At 45.7% G+C, this 17,051-nt stretch overlaps 1 protein-coding gene across 2 annotated transcripts in view; it reads left to right on the forward strand.

Annotated features, from left to right (window-relative positions):
• Positions 1-3,502: 3,502 nt before the first annotated feature.
• The window catches only part of MYH10 (myosin heavy chain 10), a 106,831-nt gene continuing 93,282 nt past the window's right edge, over positions 3,503-17,051 (forward strand). Inside the window, exons 1-2 of one of the 2 annotated variants that reach the window (XM_067308261.1) lie at positions 3,503-3,561; positions 6,237-6,614. In XM_067308261.1, the coding sequence (XP_067164362.1) occupies positions 6,270-6,614 (345 nt within the window). In that variant the 5' untranslated portion in view covers positions 3,503-3,561; positions 6,237-6,269. Of the gene's footprint in view, positions 3,562-5,251; positions 5,302-6,236; positions 6,615-17,051 lie in introns of those variants that run through there. The other variant, XM_013953182.2, reaches the window with a different exon arrangement.

Genomic DNA, 17,051 nt, shown 5'->3' on the forward strand with positions numbered 1-17,051 from the left:
TGGAAATCATTTTCTAAAAGAAACTAAAGCCTCCAGTCAGTTTGTCACTAAAACAATGTTTTCTGTGCAATGCTCTTATTTTTCTTTTAAAAGACCCTGCATGCCTAAAAAAAGAAGTATTTTGCCTGAAGCCCAAAGCAGTGTGATGTGGAAGTGCTCTCCCGGTGCGTGACGGTGTTGCGGTCCTGATGCTGCATGTCCTGCGATTCCCCGTGGGCCAGGCGATCCTGAGCCGCCCCGAGTGGCAACGGCAACCGGCTTTCAAAACTTAGGGAAATTTGTTACCATTTGAATATGTGGCTTTTCCATAGGGAGCGAAATGCTCCTGAGGCTGCTCCGTTGCAGAGCTCCGGCGCTGCCGAGGGGCTGCGTACCGCTCCGTGAACCCTTCTGGAGCATCCTGTGAAGGCCTGTTGGCTGAGCAAGGAGAAACTGCAAATACCCGGAGACGTGGCATGCTGAGCACCCGTGTTTAAGCAAACCAAGCTCCACACTGTGCTGGCCTTGCACTGCTGCCTACGGCTGCCCGGGGCGGCTCGCCACGCAGCTCAGCCATCCCGGCCTCGGGAGTGGCCGTCCTTGCAAGGCGAAAACCAGCTGGGGAGTAACCAGTTCAGCCTTTCGGCTTTCATCTACCTGCGCCTGCAAGTCGACACCCTTACTTCTCTGGGAAACAGGATGTACGAGACCTCCCACTGAAATTGTAATTAAGAGAGAGACTTTCATATAAATCCAAGTGTCAGGAGTTGCGCGTGAACTGATTTGTACGCACAGAGGAGCAGACATGACCGAACGATTCCTAGCTCCTTGCAAGGAGCCCGACTGCCCACGGGGGGGGGAAACCCTTATTGCTCCCCTTTACAAATGGAGCATCTAGTCCAAAAATGATCAAAATCATAGGTGCACCTTTGAAACGCTTCCATTTATGCACTGAGTCTGTAAAAAGTCCTGCTTCCTAAGCACAGGGGGAATGGTAGATGTCAGAGAGAGTCTCCTTACTGATGTCCCCAAGCGTTTCAGGCCGTGCCTGGTCCCCCAGCCCTTGCCGGACTCCCGGCTGCGGGCTCGTGCTGTGCTGGACTCCAGTCTCCTTCCTACCATTTCTCTCTGCTTCTCACTCCGGTCGTCTCCTGCTCTCTGCCTTAGTCAGAACGATCCGCAGCAATTCCTTCCACCCAAATAGCTCTAATTCCTGAGCTGCTCGCATTCGCATTTGGTTCGGGTGGAGAGACAAACCTGCAGTTTGGGCAATGGAAACCCTCAAAGCTTTTAGCTACCTGCTTCCCTGCAGGGCTTCAGTGAGCGCTGTGACTGTGGTCAGAGGAGAGGCTGTGCCCGTTCCCAGGAGGTTTAGCGCACTGTGCCCAATTCCAGGAAAATTTTCTGAGCCAGGGAACTAAACATGGAAAGACTGCAAAGAATGAGCAAAGCCCTCACGGTTTTGAAGCTCTCCGTCTCAAAATCTCAGGCCCTCTTCAGCAGGAGCAGCGGACGAGTCTGCTGGCCAGCAGCCACCCCGACATGCTAAACGTTAAACCCACCCAGAGCTTTTGAGAGCCCACGTGAGCCCACAAGCACAGAGAAGTGCCTTTTGAGACACCGAAAACATTTCTTTTTCCCGCTGCAGGGTTTTTTTTGCCTACCCCCCCCCCCCCGATTCAGAGAGGGTGCTGGCAAATGAGACAGCGCTCCAAAAAACCACGGGATTGTGATTAAGGACCTGTAAAACATCCATTTGCTTCTGTTCAGCCTGGGAATGAGATGGTCACGGCGGCTTGGTCGCCGCCAAACGATCGCCTCGAAGACCCGCGCTTTGCCCAGGGGCTTCTTCTCCTGGCACGTAGGAAGGAACCACGATCCCGGGTCTGGAAGTCTGGGTCCGCTTCCAGACTCAAAGCAAGGCTTTTTTTTTTATTATTTAAATAGAGAGGGTAATTAAGCTGGGGAGCAATTACGGAGGTTTGCGGTAGAGTTTCTAGAACCGGGAACTCTGAAATCGGGATGGGATGTTTTTCCGTCGATGAGCTGCGACGCCGGCGCGGGGCCCAGCCGGGATGGGGGGCGGCCGTCGCTCGCCAGTGGCTCCGGCGCGCCGGAGGGAGATGCTGCTGCGGCCCCGCGGCCCCGCTGCCGGCCGGGGAGTGAGCGGAGGCGAGCCGGGAGGGCTGGGCAGCGCCAGGGCGACGCGGGAGATGCCGCTGGGCTCCTCGAGGACGCTGGCGAGGGAGGCGCTCGACGGGGCGCCGGGCCGCTCAGGGCGGCCCTGGCTTTGCTTTGAACATGTTTTTTCCCCCTTACTCCTTCCTTTTCTGTCAGTAAGAAGGAGGATGAGCCCAAAATCCGCCCCGGCTGCCTTGCCCGGCCCGCGACCCGCGAGCGGGGAGGCCCTGGGCAGCGCTGGCGGGGCACAGGCCGGCACGCCGCAGCCGCAGGGCTCGGCCCCGTCGCCCCTTCCCCGTGCCGCTCCCTCTCTCCCCGAAGCAGCTCAGCTTTTTGTTTTCTTCCGCCGCAGCGAGCCCGGCTGGGCCGTGGGCCCGCTGCGCCGGGGGGCCGGGGTCTCCTCGGATGCGGGAGGGCAGAGCACGTTTCCGCGATAACTCCGAGCGCCGCGCAGCCTCGCCGTGCGGGCAGACGGAGGGAGGAGCGGGGAGCGCGCCCGGCCGGTGGGTTTCGGAGGCCTGCACGGGCGAAGCCGTCCATCGCTGCTCGCAGACGAAGCAGCGGGCTCTTCACGCAGATGCACGCCCCAAAAGGACTGGGCGCTACTCGTTACGCACGACGTTACAGAGCGGGGCCGGGGACACTTCTTAGCGTGCGAACGGCGAGGAGCCGCGCAGCCGCTGCTCCCACACACACGGGTGGTCGGCGCAGGGCGCGAGGGACCCCAGCGCGGCCCCGGCGAGCCCGGCCCGGGCGCTGCGGGCGGCGGCTGCGTGCACGCAACGTCCCGCAAGGACAAAGGGGGGCTGCGAGGGGCGGGGGCTGCCCGCGGCTCCGCGCAGGGCGGTTCGCACCGCGCGGCCCCGCCGCTGCGCGCAGGCCGCGGGGAGCTGCGGGGAGCTGCGGGCCGCAGCCGCGCGCGCCCCGCGCTGCAGCACCGCGCGCGCCGCCCGCTGCAGCGCCGGGCACGCGCCGCGCCCCCCGCCGGGCGTGCTGCAGCGCGGGGCGGGGCCCGCCCTGAGCGGCGCGGCGGCCGCCCACTGAAAGGGCCGCTCGGGGCTGATGGGCGGGCGGAGGCTGCCAATGAGGGACGGGGGCGTGGCGAAAGGGGAGGCGGGGTTTGGAGGGTAGCGTGTGGAGGTTGCTATGGCCGTTGCGGGAGAGAGGCCGCGCTGCGGGCCAATGGGCGAGCGTGCGGCGCCGGATGGACGGGGCCGCGGCCCAATGGAAGCGCCGTCGGCGGCGGCGGGGGGCGGGGCTGGCGGCGGCGGCGAGCGGGGGGCGGAGGGCTCGGTGTGGCGCTAAAGGAGCGCGGCGGGAGGGGGGCGGAGCGGCGCGAGTGCTGAGGAGCCGGGCGGGCGGCGCGAGCTCCGGGCACGGCGGCGACCGGGCGCCACACAGGTGAGGCGGCGGCGGCGGGGCCCCGCGGCGGGCGGCCCCCGCGGCGGGCGCTTTGCCGGCGGGGACGGCGGGCCCGCCGCACAAAGGCCCCTTGTGCCGCCGGGCCGCTGCGCCCGCCGCGCGCCCCCTCCCCCTGCGCCGCATCGCGCCGCTCCCGGGCGCACCGCGGCGGAGAGGTGGCCATTTTCTCCCTCTCCCGCAGCCTCCGCGCGGGCGGCGCGGCGCGGCGCATCCCGCCGCTCGGCCGGGGGTGCCGCGGCGGCGCCGTTCGGGGGGCGGCGGAGGCCGGGCCGCGGCGGGGGCGGGCGGGCGCCGCCGGGCCGGGGGAAGCGGCCCCGGCTCCTCTTTTGTCCTTGGGCGGCGGGGCCTGCGCCCGCCCCTGCGTTTCGGCCGAAAGCCGCAGGGCAGCGGCTGGCGGCGGCGCGGGGCGCGGGGCCGCTGCGGCGGCGGCGGGCTCCGCCGGGCGCTGCCGTCCTTGAAAACGGCAGGACCGCATTGAGGGATGCCACTCCCCATCTCTGCTGCGAGGGCTTCTCCCTCTCCTCCCCCCCACCCCCTTCCCCTTTTGTTTAGAAAAGCAGAATTTGTGCAGGATTTCTTTTCTCCCCCCCCGCCCCCCCCTTTTTTTTTTTTGGATGCTAGCTTATTTGGGAGTGCTGGATTCCTGCATGATAAATGTGCTCATCTGAGTATTTCATTTAAATGCCATTGTTAACAGAAGAGCCCCGGGTAGAGTAAACGGCAACTTGCTTGGCTTTTGTGGAGGGTCTTTTGTGATGGGCTCTGCGGAACTAAAAGGCAAAGTGGGAGAGCGACCCTGTAGCTGTCTGTGGTCCCTCAACAGCAGATTTGTTCTCCAGCAGCTAAAACAAAGTCAGTTCTTGCATTTATTTCAGTCTTCAGCCTTTAATTCTACTGAGGAACAATGCTGATTAATCTCATTGTATGAGTTTTTTTTCCTGACCTCCGGGTTTCACTATATCTCAGTGTGGAAAACTGAGACCAGGCTTACCATAAATGAGTGTGTTTATATGTTGTAGCTCCCCAGGTAGCCTTCACAGGCTTGACCCTGGGATGCGTTTGCACATGAGGGAAGCAATGGTATTTCAGGCCTTTGTTGCAATTTAGGTTGCAAACTAGCATAACGGGGACAACTAGCTTGCTGGATTGTGGTTGAAGGCTCTGATATTAAATTTGTGGTTTTTTTTTTTTTTTTTTTTTTTGAGTTAAATGGCTAGTGCTCCTTGAATGACTATTTTCTTTTTCTTGTTGCGGAGTCCAGCTATTATTTAAAGTGCCCCCTCAATATTTTCCTTTTGCTTCAGTGGATTTTTCTCCTATAGAAGCTTTTCTGAAATACTTTAAGTGTTGAGTCATCACCTCTTGATTTGAATTGCACAGTCTGTAGTAAACGGTCTGCTCCTCAAATCTCTGAAGGATTCAGTGACTTCATGCTTTCTTCATGCTGAAGTTGGACAGCATAACAAACCTCCATGCTGTAGATGGAGACATAGCTATTGTACTTAATTATATGTTTTTCTGGGGGCATGTGTGTTGCAAGACTTCCATCAGTGTACATACCATAGTATGAAAGACGGCAATGCAGTTTGCGAAATCTTTCTTGCTTTTGAAGTGAACCTTTATATTAGGAAATGGTAGCTTCTTCCATGAGGTAATCTAACATTCTTCAGCACAGAAGATCTAATGAATGAATAAACAAGATATTTAAAGACCTCAACAGTAGGTATTTGGCTTGACCTTCTGGATATGACAGCATTAGCTAAAGATGCAATGGCCCTTTAGGGACAAATAGGTAAAATCAGTGTGCAAGAACTCTTGTCAGCAGATTTCTCCCCCCCCCCCACCCCCCTTCAAATTACCTGTGAAGCTGTTGAAAAATATGACTTCAGTGCATGCTACATCTTGAGGCTCAAGATAAACTTGAGATCTGGAAACACTTTTCTGGAATGTGGCAGTGTCAATGTTCAAAACTGAGAACATAAGGAGCCTGTGAAAGTGCTAAGTCTAATATGTTTTCAGGAGGAATACAAGCAAAAATTTGGCTTTACAGCGTGCAGAAACCCCAAGTGTATAAAGTTCTTGTCTGTAGTTGAAAATCCTCTTTTTTTTTTTTTTCCTTTTCCTCTCTTTAATAAATGTTTTGGTCTCAGTTATCTAGTGTTAGCTATGCACTGAACATAAGGGTTTGTTTTTGCCCCCTCCCCCTTGTAATTTCGACTGAACAACATCATACTGGCAAGCTTTTGTTAAATTTAGTCATCTTTCTTATCAAAGTACAGAAGACAGATAAATATTTTTTTCTGCTAACAACTACCACATTTTTTGCAATGTCTCTTTCTAGTTAGTGCACAATTGGAATCCGTTCAAACTAATGAGTTTCCTGTGCTGGGTCTAGGGTTATAAATGAAACATCACTTTGGCTTTTGTACAGCAGTTCCTTTATTCAGAGGGCCATCCCGCAAACTTAGCCTATCAGTTGTATAGCAAACTTTTTTTTATCTATGAATGAAATTAACATTTCTTTTTCAGCTGAGAGAAGATATAGATATTGTTGATAAGCCATTTAATTGAAATTAATAGAGCTATGATAAATTACCAATAAGAATTTTTTTTTATCTAACTCATTTTTGGTTCTCTCCTTCCCAATTTAACAGGGTAACTGTTAGTGGACACTTTCACTTCCTACAATGGCACAGAGATCTGGACAGGAAGATCCAGAGAGATACCTCTTTGTGGACAGGGCTGTGATCTACAACCCTGCCACCCAGGCTGACTGGACTGCTAAAAAGTTGGTGTGGATTCCTTCAGAGCGCCATGGTTTTGAGGCAGCCAGCATCAAGGAGGAAAAAGGGGATGAAGTGTTGGTTGAACTGGCAGAGAATGGAAAGAAAGCACTAGTCAACAAAGATGATATTCAGAAGATGAATCCCCCCAAGTTCTCTAAAGTGGAAGACATGGCAGAATTAACCTGTTTAAATGAAGCTTCTGTATTGCATAATTTAAAGGATCGGTATTACTCTGGGCTCATCTATGTAAGTACTAGCTATTAGATTCTTTCCTGGTGCTAATTCAGCTGAAGCTTATCTGATTCCTATTCTTTCTCTTATTTGAAACAGGAAGTTGGTCTTAGCTCTGTTTTTGATAACATAAATACTTAATGTCCCTGGCAGTTAGATTAGGCCAGGGTCTTTTTCTGTGCTGTGTCCAGGTCAAGAATTCTGTGTTGTCATTATACAAATAATAAAAAATTCTCCTATGGAAATAATTCTGCAAGCATCTTTCAAAAATAGAATGCTAAATGGCAACTCTGGGTGCTTAGCTCATGCCACTAGTTAGAGCACTTGCCTCAGACATACTTAACTGATACAGTGAATAGTATCAAATAGCTTGTTTGAGCTGATGAGATATTACAAAATCCAACTTTGCTGAATTACTGTTGTTTAATTGCTCATATGAATAAGCGTGCATCTTGTTTTAACTTGCTGCATCTTAAAAATGGGAATAAGAGGATATGCTATTATTTAAAAGTGGAAGTTGGAAAATGCTAGGAATGCAAAATGTGTTTTTGGAATCTAATATCAACCTAGTGGCCAGGAAAAAAATGTATTTGAGTGCTTAAAGTAAACCAATAAGATAAAGCTCTCTTTTTTTCAGTGGTTTGGAAGTGCTAACTGAAACATCTGGCTTATCACCATCTTTCTATGGAGTTAGAAATCACAAAGCCATTGATGCTTTTTTTGACCCTGTTTCTTCCTTGAACAATGTTGAATGAATGTCTGTGGCATACAGTTAAGAGTAGCTGCTTGTTTCTTGGCAATCTGATTGCATAGACACTTGTTGAGTCAGAGTATCATTAAGAGCTACAAGTAGACTTTCTATCTTAAAAGAAACTGTAACATCTGCCTAAATACTTGGCTCGTTTTGGTAAACACTTGTTGTAAAGCTTCAATTCATTTTTGTCTAGTTCTGCTAGTTAGTTGGCTCATGTGGTTTTTTTTTTTTTTTTTTTTTCTCCTTCTGTCTAGATATTCATGGGCTACTTTTTTGTAGCTTGGCCAATGGTGGTATTTGGACTTACTAAAAATTATATGCAACTTCAAAATATTTTTCATGCTGGTACTTCTGTGTCAATTTTCTATGTGAGACTTTGTCCCCTCCCTCCCCCAGCTTCTGAGGGCTTCTACCAAGACCCTTAAAGTAGAACTTGGCAAAAAATATTTGCGGAATGTTTTCCACAAGCTTATAAGGAAAGTAACTGGATAATTAGTAAGAATTGGATTGAAACTTAAAAGTAAACAAGTTGATAGGTCAAAAGTTCTCAGTATATGTATCACTCATAGTATTAGTTAAAAGCTGAAGACCATAAATATCAAAGCAAGCTCTAATCTGAGGACTCATACAGCAAACATAGCCATGAATGCTTCTGAGGGTCAAGCTGAGAACCTGTCACTTTTCTATATACACAGATGGTACAGCACTCTGAAACTCTGGACAATTGACAAATGACGAGAAGAGAGAGGAGAAGAAAAAGCCTTTGTGAAAGGCTAGCTTATCTATATGTAGTTCAAGTGATAATATATAGCTGATTTACTCCTCCTTCCTCCCCCCTCCCCTCCCCCCAGCTTCCCCCCAGAGTGCTTTCTTTTTTAATTCTTTACAAACTGTGTCCTTGGCATTGAGATACTACTGTCACAGAGGAGGATTACTGCATCGGTATATTACTAATGGCCTCCCCTACCCCCGAGCTGGAGTGAGTAAGTTTGGGATCAAGAAACTATTAGTTTTGTTGGTCTAAACTGGAGGTCTGAGTTACAGGAGCATTGCTGGAGGATGCTGCTGTTACCAAGAATAGTGTCTCTACACAGCTGTATTAATGGCTTCTTAGCTGAAATTAAAACTTGGCTTGCTTGGAGTGGGGGGAATGCAGCTGTGAGTAGCTAGTAGAAGAGAGGCTAAATATTGGCAAGAATCAATAGGCCACAGAAACTTAATCAAGAACTTGATGACAAAATCTTTAGTGCAACTCTGGGTAGGGATCTTTGTTAGGGATCCCTAAGCTTCTTCCCGAATTGTGCGCTATTGCTGCTGCTGATAGCGGAGCCCAGAGCAATTGCTATTGCCTGCTTAACCTGTTGTACACTTGGTGCAAGGGGTGGGGTGGGGTGGGGGGCAGGGGGGAAGGCAAAATTAACTGAGCTGGTGAAATGGATTATGGTGATTTGGCCATGACAAGAGTCAGCTAAAGGTATGTTTTGAGTTCCAGACAATACTGTTGTAATGATCAACCTAAAATCTCTTATTTTGGAGCTACTATTGTATGGTTAAGATAGAGGTGGTGAGTTAGGTTTGGTTTCTCTAATTTACAGTAGGGAGTATAGAGTGTTGCTTGCCTAGGAAATAGGAGGTAAGACTGTCAACTGAAGTAGATGCATGTTTCCCTTAAACCCCTAGAAAGGACACAAACAAGCTGAGGAATTTGGCCAGAAGGTCTAGTCATCTGTGTATAATCTACTGCCTCAAGATCAGACTGCTTAGGGGAACAGGGAAGACTAATCAAAGCTAGCTAGTGCCAGCCAGCATGATCTGAGTAATGGTATTCATGTCATCAAGAAGAGATTCATGGGACATCTAAAGAAGGATGGTGAGGTGTTTCTGGAACTTCTAGCTCTTCTAGTATCTGCCAAGTGGCATGACCTCTGTCTCTTGAGTTGCGCTGTTACTGTGCAATGGGAGATGAACACAAATGGAGGATCCGGAAGACCAACTGCTTGAAAAAATGTCATCCCTCCTTGGTCCTGTCTGTTCATTATAGAACAAAAGATGAGAGGTAGCAGGGCTCTAAAAGTACTGCTGGTGGGGTGGAGGGGGAAAGGTTGGAGTATAGACTCTGATCTCTCTTGCTTACTCTGCTTTAGAATGGCAAACTTTAATGCTAGCTCCAGCATTTAATTAGTAATATCCTTCATAGCTATAGATCACAAGCTGGAGGAAGTTCAATATCAGGGTACCCAAGAGGAATACTAAAAGATTGGACTCAATATGATTCTGCTTAGATTGGTGTTTTATGGTGGTTCCTTCATATCTTTAAGCCATGAAGAGTTATTTCTGCGTATCTCTTTTCTTTTTTTCTTTAAAGCGCACCCTCCTCTCCCAAAAAAGAGATCTACTTCTTGTAACAAGTTTTGGATCACTGAGGTCTGTAGCTTGAGTGAGGAAACGTCCTTATCTTTAAAAGACATGCATGTAAAACGCCAGGATGAAGCCTTCTAGATGTTAGCCCTAGGTCTTAGTATCTATCTAGTAAGCCTGAAACTTCTTACAAGGTCTGTTAAGTCAGCTAGAGGTGATCTTTATGAAACAATAAAGAGCACTTGAATTGGAATACGAAATGGTAAAGAATATGTGAATCAGAATATGCAAAGGAGAAGACCATTGGAAAGAGTGGGTTTTAAGGGTCCATCAACCCGGAATGCTTCAAAATGTTCTCCAGACTGCTGTTGCCTGAACTCTTTGTGGCAGGCTGCGACAGGAGAGATTACTGCTCTGGTTATTCTCCTTGTCATTGTTTCATGAGGCTCTGGGTTCCTTGTGAACCAGCTTCTGAACTTTGCAGTCCAATATGGTGTCTTAACATAGAAAATCACTGACTTCATTTCTTAAACTGCTGTACTGTAAGCTGTGGAAGTTTAGGAGCTGTTTTATTAGTGGCTCAGGCGTTTGTGGTGTCAGCTTGCTGTTTGTGGAGGGTATGAGGCCTAGCTGAAGCAGCAACTCTGGCAGTCCAAGCTGTAGCTGTCTCTTTCAATTGGAGCACTGGGAAAAGGTAGACATTTCAAATGGGTCTTTACCTTTGGTGGGAAGGTATGTGGGTGCTGGGGGAATGAACAAAGAGGAGGATTTAGTCTGAAAACAAAATCCTAGGAGGAAAGAAGGAGAGATGCCACACTTAATATGGAGGGGGATCTACTTAGTTTCTGCCTTGATGGAAAGCTGCAAATAAGGTTCAGAAGCTGAAATGGAATTTTTTTGTGTAGGAAGAAGTGTTTTCTCCTGTCTTGATCTTTCCATGCACTTCAGTATCAACTATTTACAAGGTTTCTGAATTGACTTTAAGGTTTAATATGTTGGCATGTTGGTTTTGTTTGGAACTAGACTCCTACTCAAAGTTTACTACCAAGTTTGATGAAACAGCTGATCTGAAGGAAATAGCTGAATCCTGTGGTTTTTTTTCCTTTTTTTTTTTCCAGTTCAGAACAAGATGACTTAAAAAAAAAAAATCTAAAACAACAAAAAACCACCTCTGAATCAAAGTTAAAGTTTGAGAACATGTACTATACGGGCTCTAGAACTGTGAAAGACAAAGTGATCAAGAGTGTTCAAATGCTTTCAGTAATGGGTTTCAACGGTTCATTATGCAGTGTTCTGGATATAATTTTCTTAGTGTTTGGAACTTTAAATGCTTTTAAGCAACTTTAAGTTGGTCAAAATGCAGCTAGTTACAGATCAAGAATGTATCTGCCTTATTTTCTTCTAAATGGAAAATGACTGCAATTTTGAGCGTTCTGAATTGGAATGTGCAAGCAAATGACTTGCTTCTAACATAGGACTAGGTGAAACTTCTTTCTGTAATTTAAAGCTATGTTTTTGTCAGTACATCTTTTTGATGGGAAATGGAAGGGGCTCTTTCCTGCCTTTTTTTAGGTATGTTATAAATATTTATATGTTCATACATGCTTTTATAATTAAGGTAAAAATACAACCTCCTGCTCATCTTGTTAACAGAAATGTTTTGTTAAACAAAAATGGATATTTTAAGCATACAAAATTAATCCTGCATGTTTGACACGCTTTCTTGCTTTTCTGGAAAAGGTAGAAATATTAATATAATGTCCAAGTTGCAAGTGGTCATATTTTAATGGTCTGAATGGTAAGTTCAGACTACTATCTTAAAAAGTCCTGTATAAATGGCTAGTTGTGTATTTAATGGCTTCATAAAAGTTACAGGTTTTGATGATCCTGTCTAACCGAAGGAAGATATCCTAGGACCAAAAATACTTTGCTTGTGCATTCAACAGTTTCTCTTCCTGTCCCCAGTACAGTAAGATGGGATGAAGCAACTGAACACTCAAACGTAGGGAGTAATGTAGCTCCAGTAAGGATAATCAATATTTGATAGGCTTTTAAAAAAAAAAAAAAATCTATTTCAAGACTTGTTGCCCTGTGCCCTGTTCTGGTCTCAGCTCTCCTGGAAGAAGAGTTCATTGCCCACAGTTGATTGTGTGTAGCTTACTGATGCTCGCATAGGTCAGGAAGCAGTTAAGTAGTTATTGCAATGATCTCATTCAGTCAAAAGCATTAAAATTAACTTAGAAGTTAAGAGTCTGAGAAATATTATTTAACCCATGTTATCTTCCATATAGCCTTTTGCACTGGTTTGACTTTACATAGGTTATTCTACTGGTGTTACCTGTTGGCAGGGAGCCCATGACCTAGGTATGTGTGCTCAACTAAAAAGCTTCAGCTGGAGACACATAGCCTAAAAGGTGTGTGTACTATAATGAAGAGGTGACTGGTTCTGCTATTCCTTGAGACAGAACAGAAAAACAGTAAAGCAGTTTTGAAGAAAGGGTTGGATTCAACTCTAGAGTCCTTCAAGTGCTAATGAACTATGAATTATTTCCTCTCTCCCCTGTGCGTGTGTGTTACTATTTTCTTATTAGCAAAACTTCTTTGGAAGGGTAGGAAATAATTTATGGCTATTAGAGCTTGTAGAACCTTGCTGCTAATTATTGCTCTGAGTACATGCCTACTTTTTTTTAAACAGTAAAGATAACATACTTTTTGTTATGCAATTATAAATATTTCTGCAGATTTCTTTGATTACAAATATTACCTCTGTAATTGGTCTGCAGCCCTGTGTTAGTTTCAGTTCTTGCTGTACTTCCCCCTCTTTTTGGGTAGAAGAGGGGAGGAATGTAGCCCACCCACAGCAGGCTGCAGAACTGGGGGTGGGGGGGAACAGGTTATAGCCAGCTCAACTGCAGTTTCATAAGCTGTTTCTTCTCTAGGTCTCCTTTAGACCCTGTGGGGCCAGAGCACAATGTAGAACAACCAGTGTTATTTAATAAGCTTCCATGTTATTGCTTAGAGGACTATTGGTTTTGGAAGGGAGAGAACTTGTTATAATTCTCACACTGGTATAGTCTGTGAGTGTTTCTAATTCCTATATATAGAAGACTGTCTTTAGCAGAACCTGTAAGGCTTAAAAAGCGGTTGTAATTTGATTTTTGGCCCCTATGTAACAAACTTATTTGCTGGATCTAGTACGTAATATACTGCTGAAGAAATACTAGGGTTCAAACTGTAAGGGCTGCTTTGACTGGAGAACTTGCATCTAGATCAACTCCAATTGTTGGAAGAGTCATAGATGTAATCATCTTGAAAGTGTTCCGTGTATTCTGCTAGAAATGTCCCCTAAAACTGTCTTAGGGGTTTTAGGAAAGTTAGTTAATGTCCCCCTTGCCCTTAGACAAAAACAGGTATGATAACATCTGACAAGAACGCACACTTTATCTCTGCTTCTGTTAGAAGTGGCAGCTTAGCAGCCTAAATGGTTGGAAGAATTTAAGCTCCTAGTTGAAGGAATGCACTGTATTGGAGGCATAAGGCTTGAAAGGATGTCTTGCATCAGAAGTCACAGGTAGCTTGTTTGCAGCTAGACAAGAACCTTGTGAAGGGATATTAATATTTTTCTGGTCCTGGTGCAAATTAAGATCATGTTTTACCTCTTAGCAATAGCTGTGGCTGAAGGAGTCCAGCTGTCTTAGTGGCTATGACACAGCTTGTCTGTCCCTGGTGAGAGATGATATGCTGACTGAGCAGGAGTATCACCACCACTGCTGACTTAATTTTGGTTTTTCTCTCTTTAAACAGATAACCTGAGGCTAGACGGTACTGGGGAACCTCCTGTCTTCATTGCTAGCTGTAGAGAACATCTATAGCCAAGTCTCTTCTAAAGTTTGGGTTGTGCTTTTCTTTAATAGCTTGTGTCCTGTGCTCTCCTGCTTTCCTTTTCATCTGCCTAGTACGCAGAATTTACTCAGCTGCCCTGAGTAGCAGTCAGTGGTTGTGCCCTACCCATCAAGCTCCAACCTCTGTCAGAGCAGGGTCTTCCATTACCCTGTAGGGGAGCTCTGTACCCTTGTTGACACTCTTGACCAGTACACCTCAGGTTGCCACCAGGACTTTTTTTTAGCAGTTCTGCTAAAACTGTAAAGAGCTGTACTGTACAGAGCTGCCAACATTTCTATAGGGCTTGAACTTAGGACTGGGTAACTACCTCATTTAGGAATAAAAAAAGTAGTACATGAGAAAAACATACTAAGCACAGAGGCTGTAGTAGGGCTTGGTGTATGCAAGGCAAGTCTAACCTTGGAAGGTTAAACTAGACAAGAAAATGATGTAATAGTGCAATTTATTATATGGAGAATGTATTCTACCCCATACTAGTATATGGAGGACTGCTTAAAACAGATCCTATGTTCTAGGCTGGAAACTACTGGTTTGTGCTACAGTTAACAATAGGAGATGTCTACATGCTGCCTTAACTTAATTATATATGTAGTAATAGAATAAATGTGTCTTTTTCTGTTCTGTATTTAAAGAACTGGAGATAGTGTTGAGCCTTGATAGTCAGGTGATGTAAACTATTTGTTACAAATTTCAAAAACTTACCTGCATCTTGCTGATACACTCTGAAGTGACTCTTAAGAGGCCCTTTTGATGTTGCAGCAGGAGGTATCAACCTAACAGTATATTCCTTGATACAAGAACTGTAAAGCTGAACTGTTAAACTAAGGAATCATGCAAGGCTTTTGGCACTATTACCACCATGTGCATGTACACAGTGAAGGTCTGATATGGCTTTTAAGGGAAGATGAGCCATGGAAACCTTTTATTCTGGAGCACCCACTCCAGCCAATGGGAATAGCCTTGAAAGTCTGCAGTGTCAACCTAGCTGGAGCTGGGAAACTGAAACTTTGGTTCTTTTGTATCTGAAGATTTGCAGACATGAAGATAAGATGACTTAGTGTTTTTTTTTCTTAATTTTGTGGCACTAGTGAACTGCACTGTTAGAAACTAAATTCCTATGTGATAGCACAATGGTATAAGGAAGCCTGTATTTGTTTGTAGATCACTTAGGTACACCTCTTTCTGGGTCTGTTTACTGCTAGAAATATAACATAGTTTACAAATAGGTTTGTGCCAGGAACCGAAACTCAACATTCTGGGATAGCTTACCAAAGTCCAAATTACTAAATGATATACTACTGGATAAAGGCTTGTAAGCATCTGGAAACATTCAAACTCCACAATTGGTGTCCTGAAGGACAGTTTGTATAACAAACCTCTGACAGAGTACTACTTTACTGTTTCTCTGGAGCCTTGCCTGGAGAAGGTATGCTCCAACATTCCCTATTCCTTTTGACTGATAATGTCTGCATCCTACTCCTCAGTAAAGCAGAAACGCGTGCAGTTTACACAGCTAGCTTGTCTGGAAACCGAACACATGCTCTCAAGGCAAATGAGCATCTTTACTTGACTTTAGCTTCTCAGTATACGTACTTACCCATGTCAGCTGAAGCTACAGCTGCTCTTCAGCTTCATGCAGTCTGGTTCCTCATCCAGACTGGCTAGTTACTGTAGCTCATAAGATGTTTGATCTTCGCTCTTAGGTAGTTTCGACAGTTTAGGCAGGGTTCATCTACTTAAGAACAGGGAGGAGGCACAGGGTATCGCTATGTCCCTCTGCATGTCTGAAAGCTCTGCGCATCTTTAACAAGCCTATTTTCTGAGCTTGGATTGCTGAGTTATTTAGATACCCTGTGCTAGGTAGAGGAATAATACCTTGCATTGAAAATGTTGAATTAGGTCTACTTTGGTCTCAATTAGCAGTGTGCAGTTCAGTGCACTGTATAGTCCTGAAACAAAGCCACCATCCTACTGGAGGAGTACGTAGGCTTGAGATTTCAAAAACTTTCAGGCAGACAACAGAAATATTGAATAATGCTGATCACTATAATTACTGCAAGTGAATATGACAGTTGCATAGTAGTAGTGTTTTTTTTTTTTTAAAGTAGGGTGTCCATTTTGCAGGCTACTAATGCCAATATAAGCATTCCTGTTAGTATATTTTATGGCTGGTCACTAGGAACCTTTTCAAGGTGTGTTACACAATCAAAGTATTTTTCACCTCTTCAATTTGTATGCAGAAAGCCCATAGCTCCCTTTTTCTTCGACATCCTCCAGTCTGCTCTCTTAGGTTCAGTAATATAATCATAAATTTTGCAGTAGAAGTATAAAATAGCTGTATGAAAGTTTTTTTTTTTTCTCTGTACTGTTTACCTCCCCCCTCCCCCCCCACACTTAAATTTGATTGAATAAAAACAAGCTTCCTTGTGTCCCCCACCATGTTTATAGACCTACCAAACCAAAAAGGAAAAAACTTTAGGTACTACATATGTTCAATAGATGACAGTCAGGAAACTTGGAAGCTTCACAGAAGAACTCAGTTTCATCTTCTCTCAAATTAGGCTTTATAATGTAGAGATATTTTGCAGAAAGTTCAATTTTAAATTCTGCAGGGAAAGTGCAGGATAGGCAAATGAGTGAGAAATCTGCACGAAACAGATGTTGGGGTGTTGCTGCATGTTAAGAGCTCTGTCAAGCTGAAGACTTAATGATCAGTGATTAAATCTAGAAGATAGGCTTCTTTTATTTCAAATCAATGAACTATATCATTAGTGAAACTATATAATTGCTTGTGTTTCATACCTCTAGTTCCACCTCTTTGACTATACAGCCTCTTAAATTAACCCTTTGCTCTGCCTGGGATGTCTCCTGGTCTTCCCCTAGATTGGCTGGGGTATGTTGGCATCTCTCTGGACTTTATTGATTATCGCACCAATTTCACAGACCTGTCCAGTTACTGCATTGGGAAATAGTCTAGAAAAGCTTCCAGCCTCAGGTTAGGTATCATCAGTAAAGATCTGAAGTACTTTTAAACTTTTAAAATAAATTACAAATTCTTTGTTTATGTAGTTAAACAATAATTTATTTGCTTCATGTCTATATTAGAGAAATAAACAGCAGATGTTAAAGGAACTGAAGGGAAGAATAGCCTTTTAATGGCTGTTCTTTCCCCAGCACTTAAGATCTTTTTACTGAGCTTATTAAACCAATTTGTTCCCATCTGGGGACAGTGATGTAGTGATACTGCAGAAACTTTTCTTTGTGAGCCTAAAAGGGCCCAAATACCTGTGAAACTGATGTGAGCTTTAGAGAGGTTTGCAGAGAGTAGAGGTGTTGCCCTCAGAAGAGGGTAACTCCATTTGGAAACTCCAGTTATATAGCTAGCATATACAGTAATGTAGTTACTGCTTAAATATCAAGCCATTTTTTGGAGAGTT

This window comes from Apteryx mantelli, chromosome 19 (genome assembly GCF_036417845.1).
Source record: "Apteryx mantelli isolate bAptMan1 chromosome 19, bAptMan1.hap1, whole genome shotgun sequence".
In the NCBI taxonomy this organism is placed as follows: Eukaryota; Metazoa; Chordata; class Aves; order Apterygiformes; family Apterygidae; genus Apteryx; species Apteryx mantelli.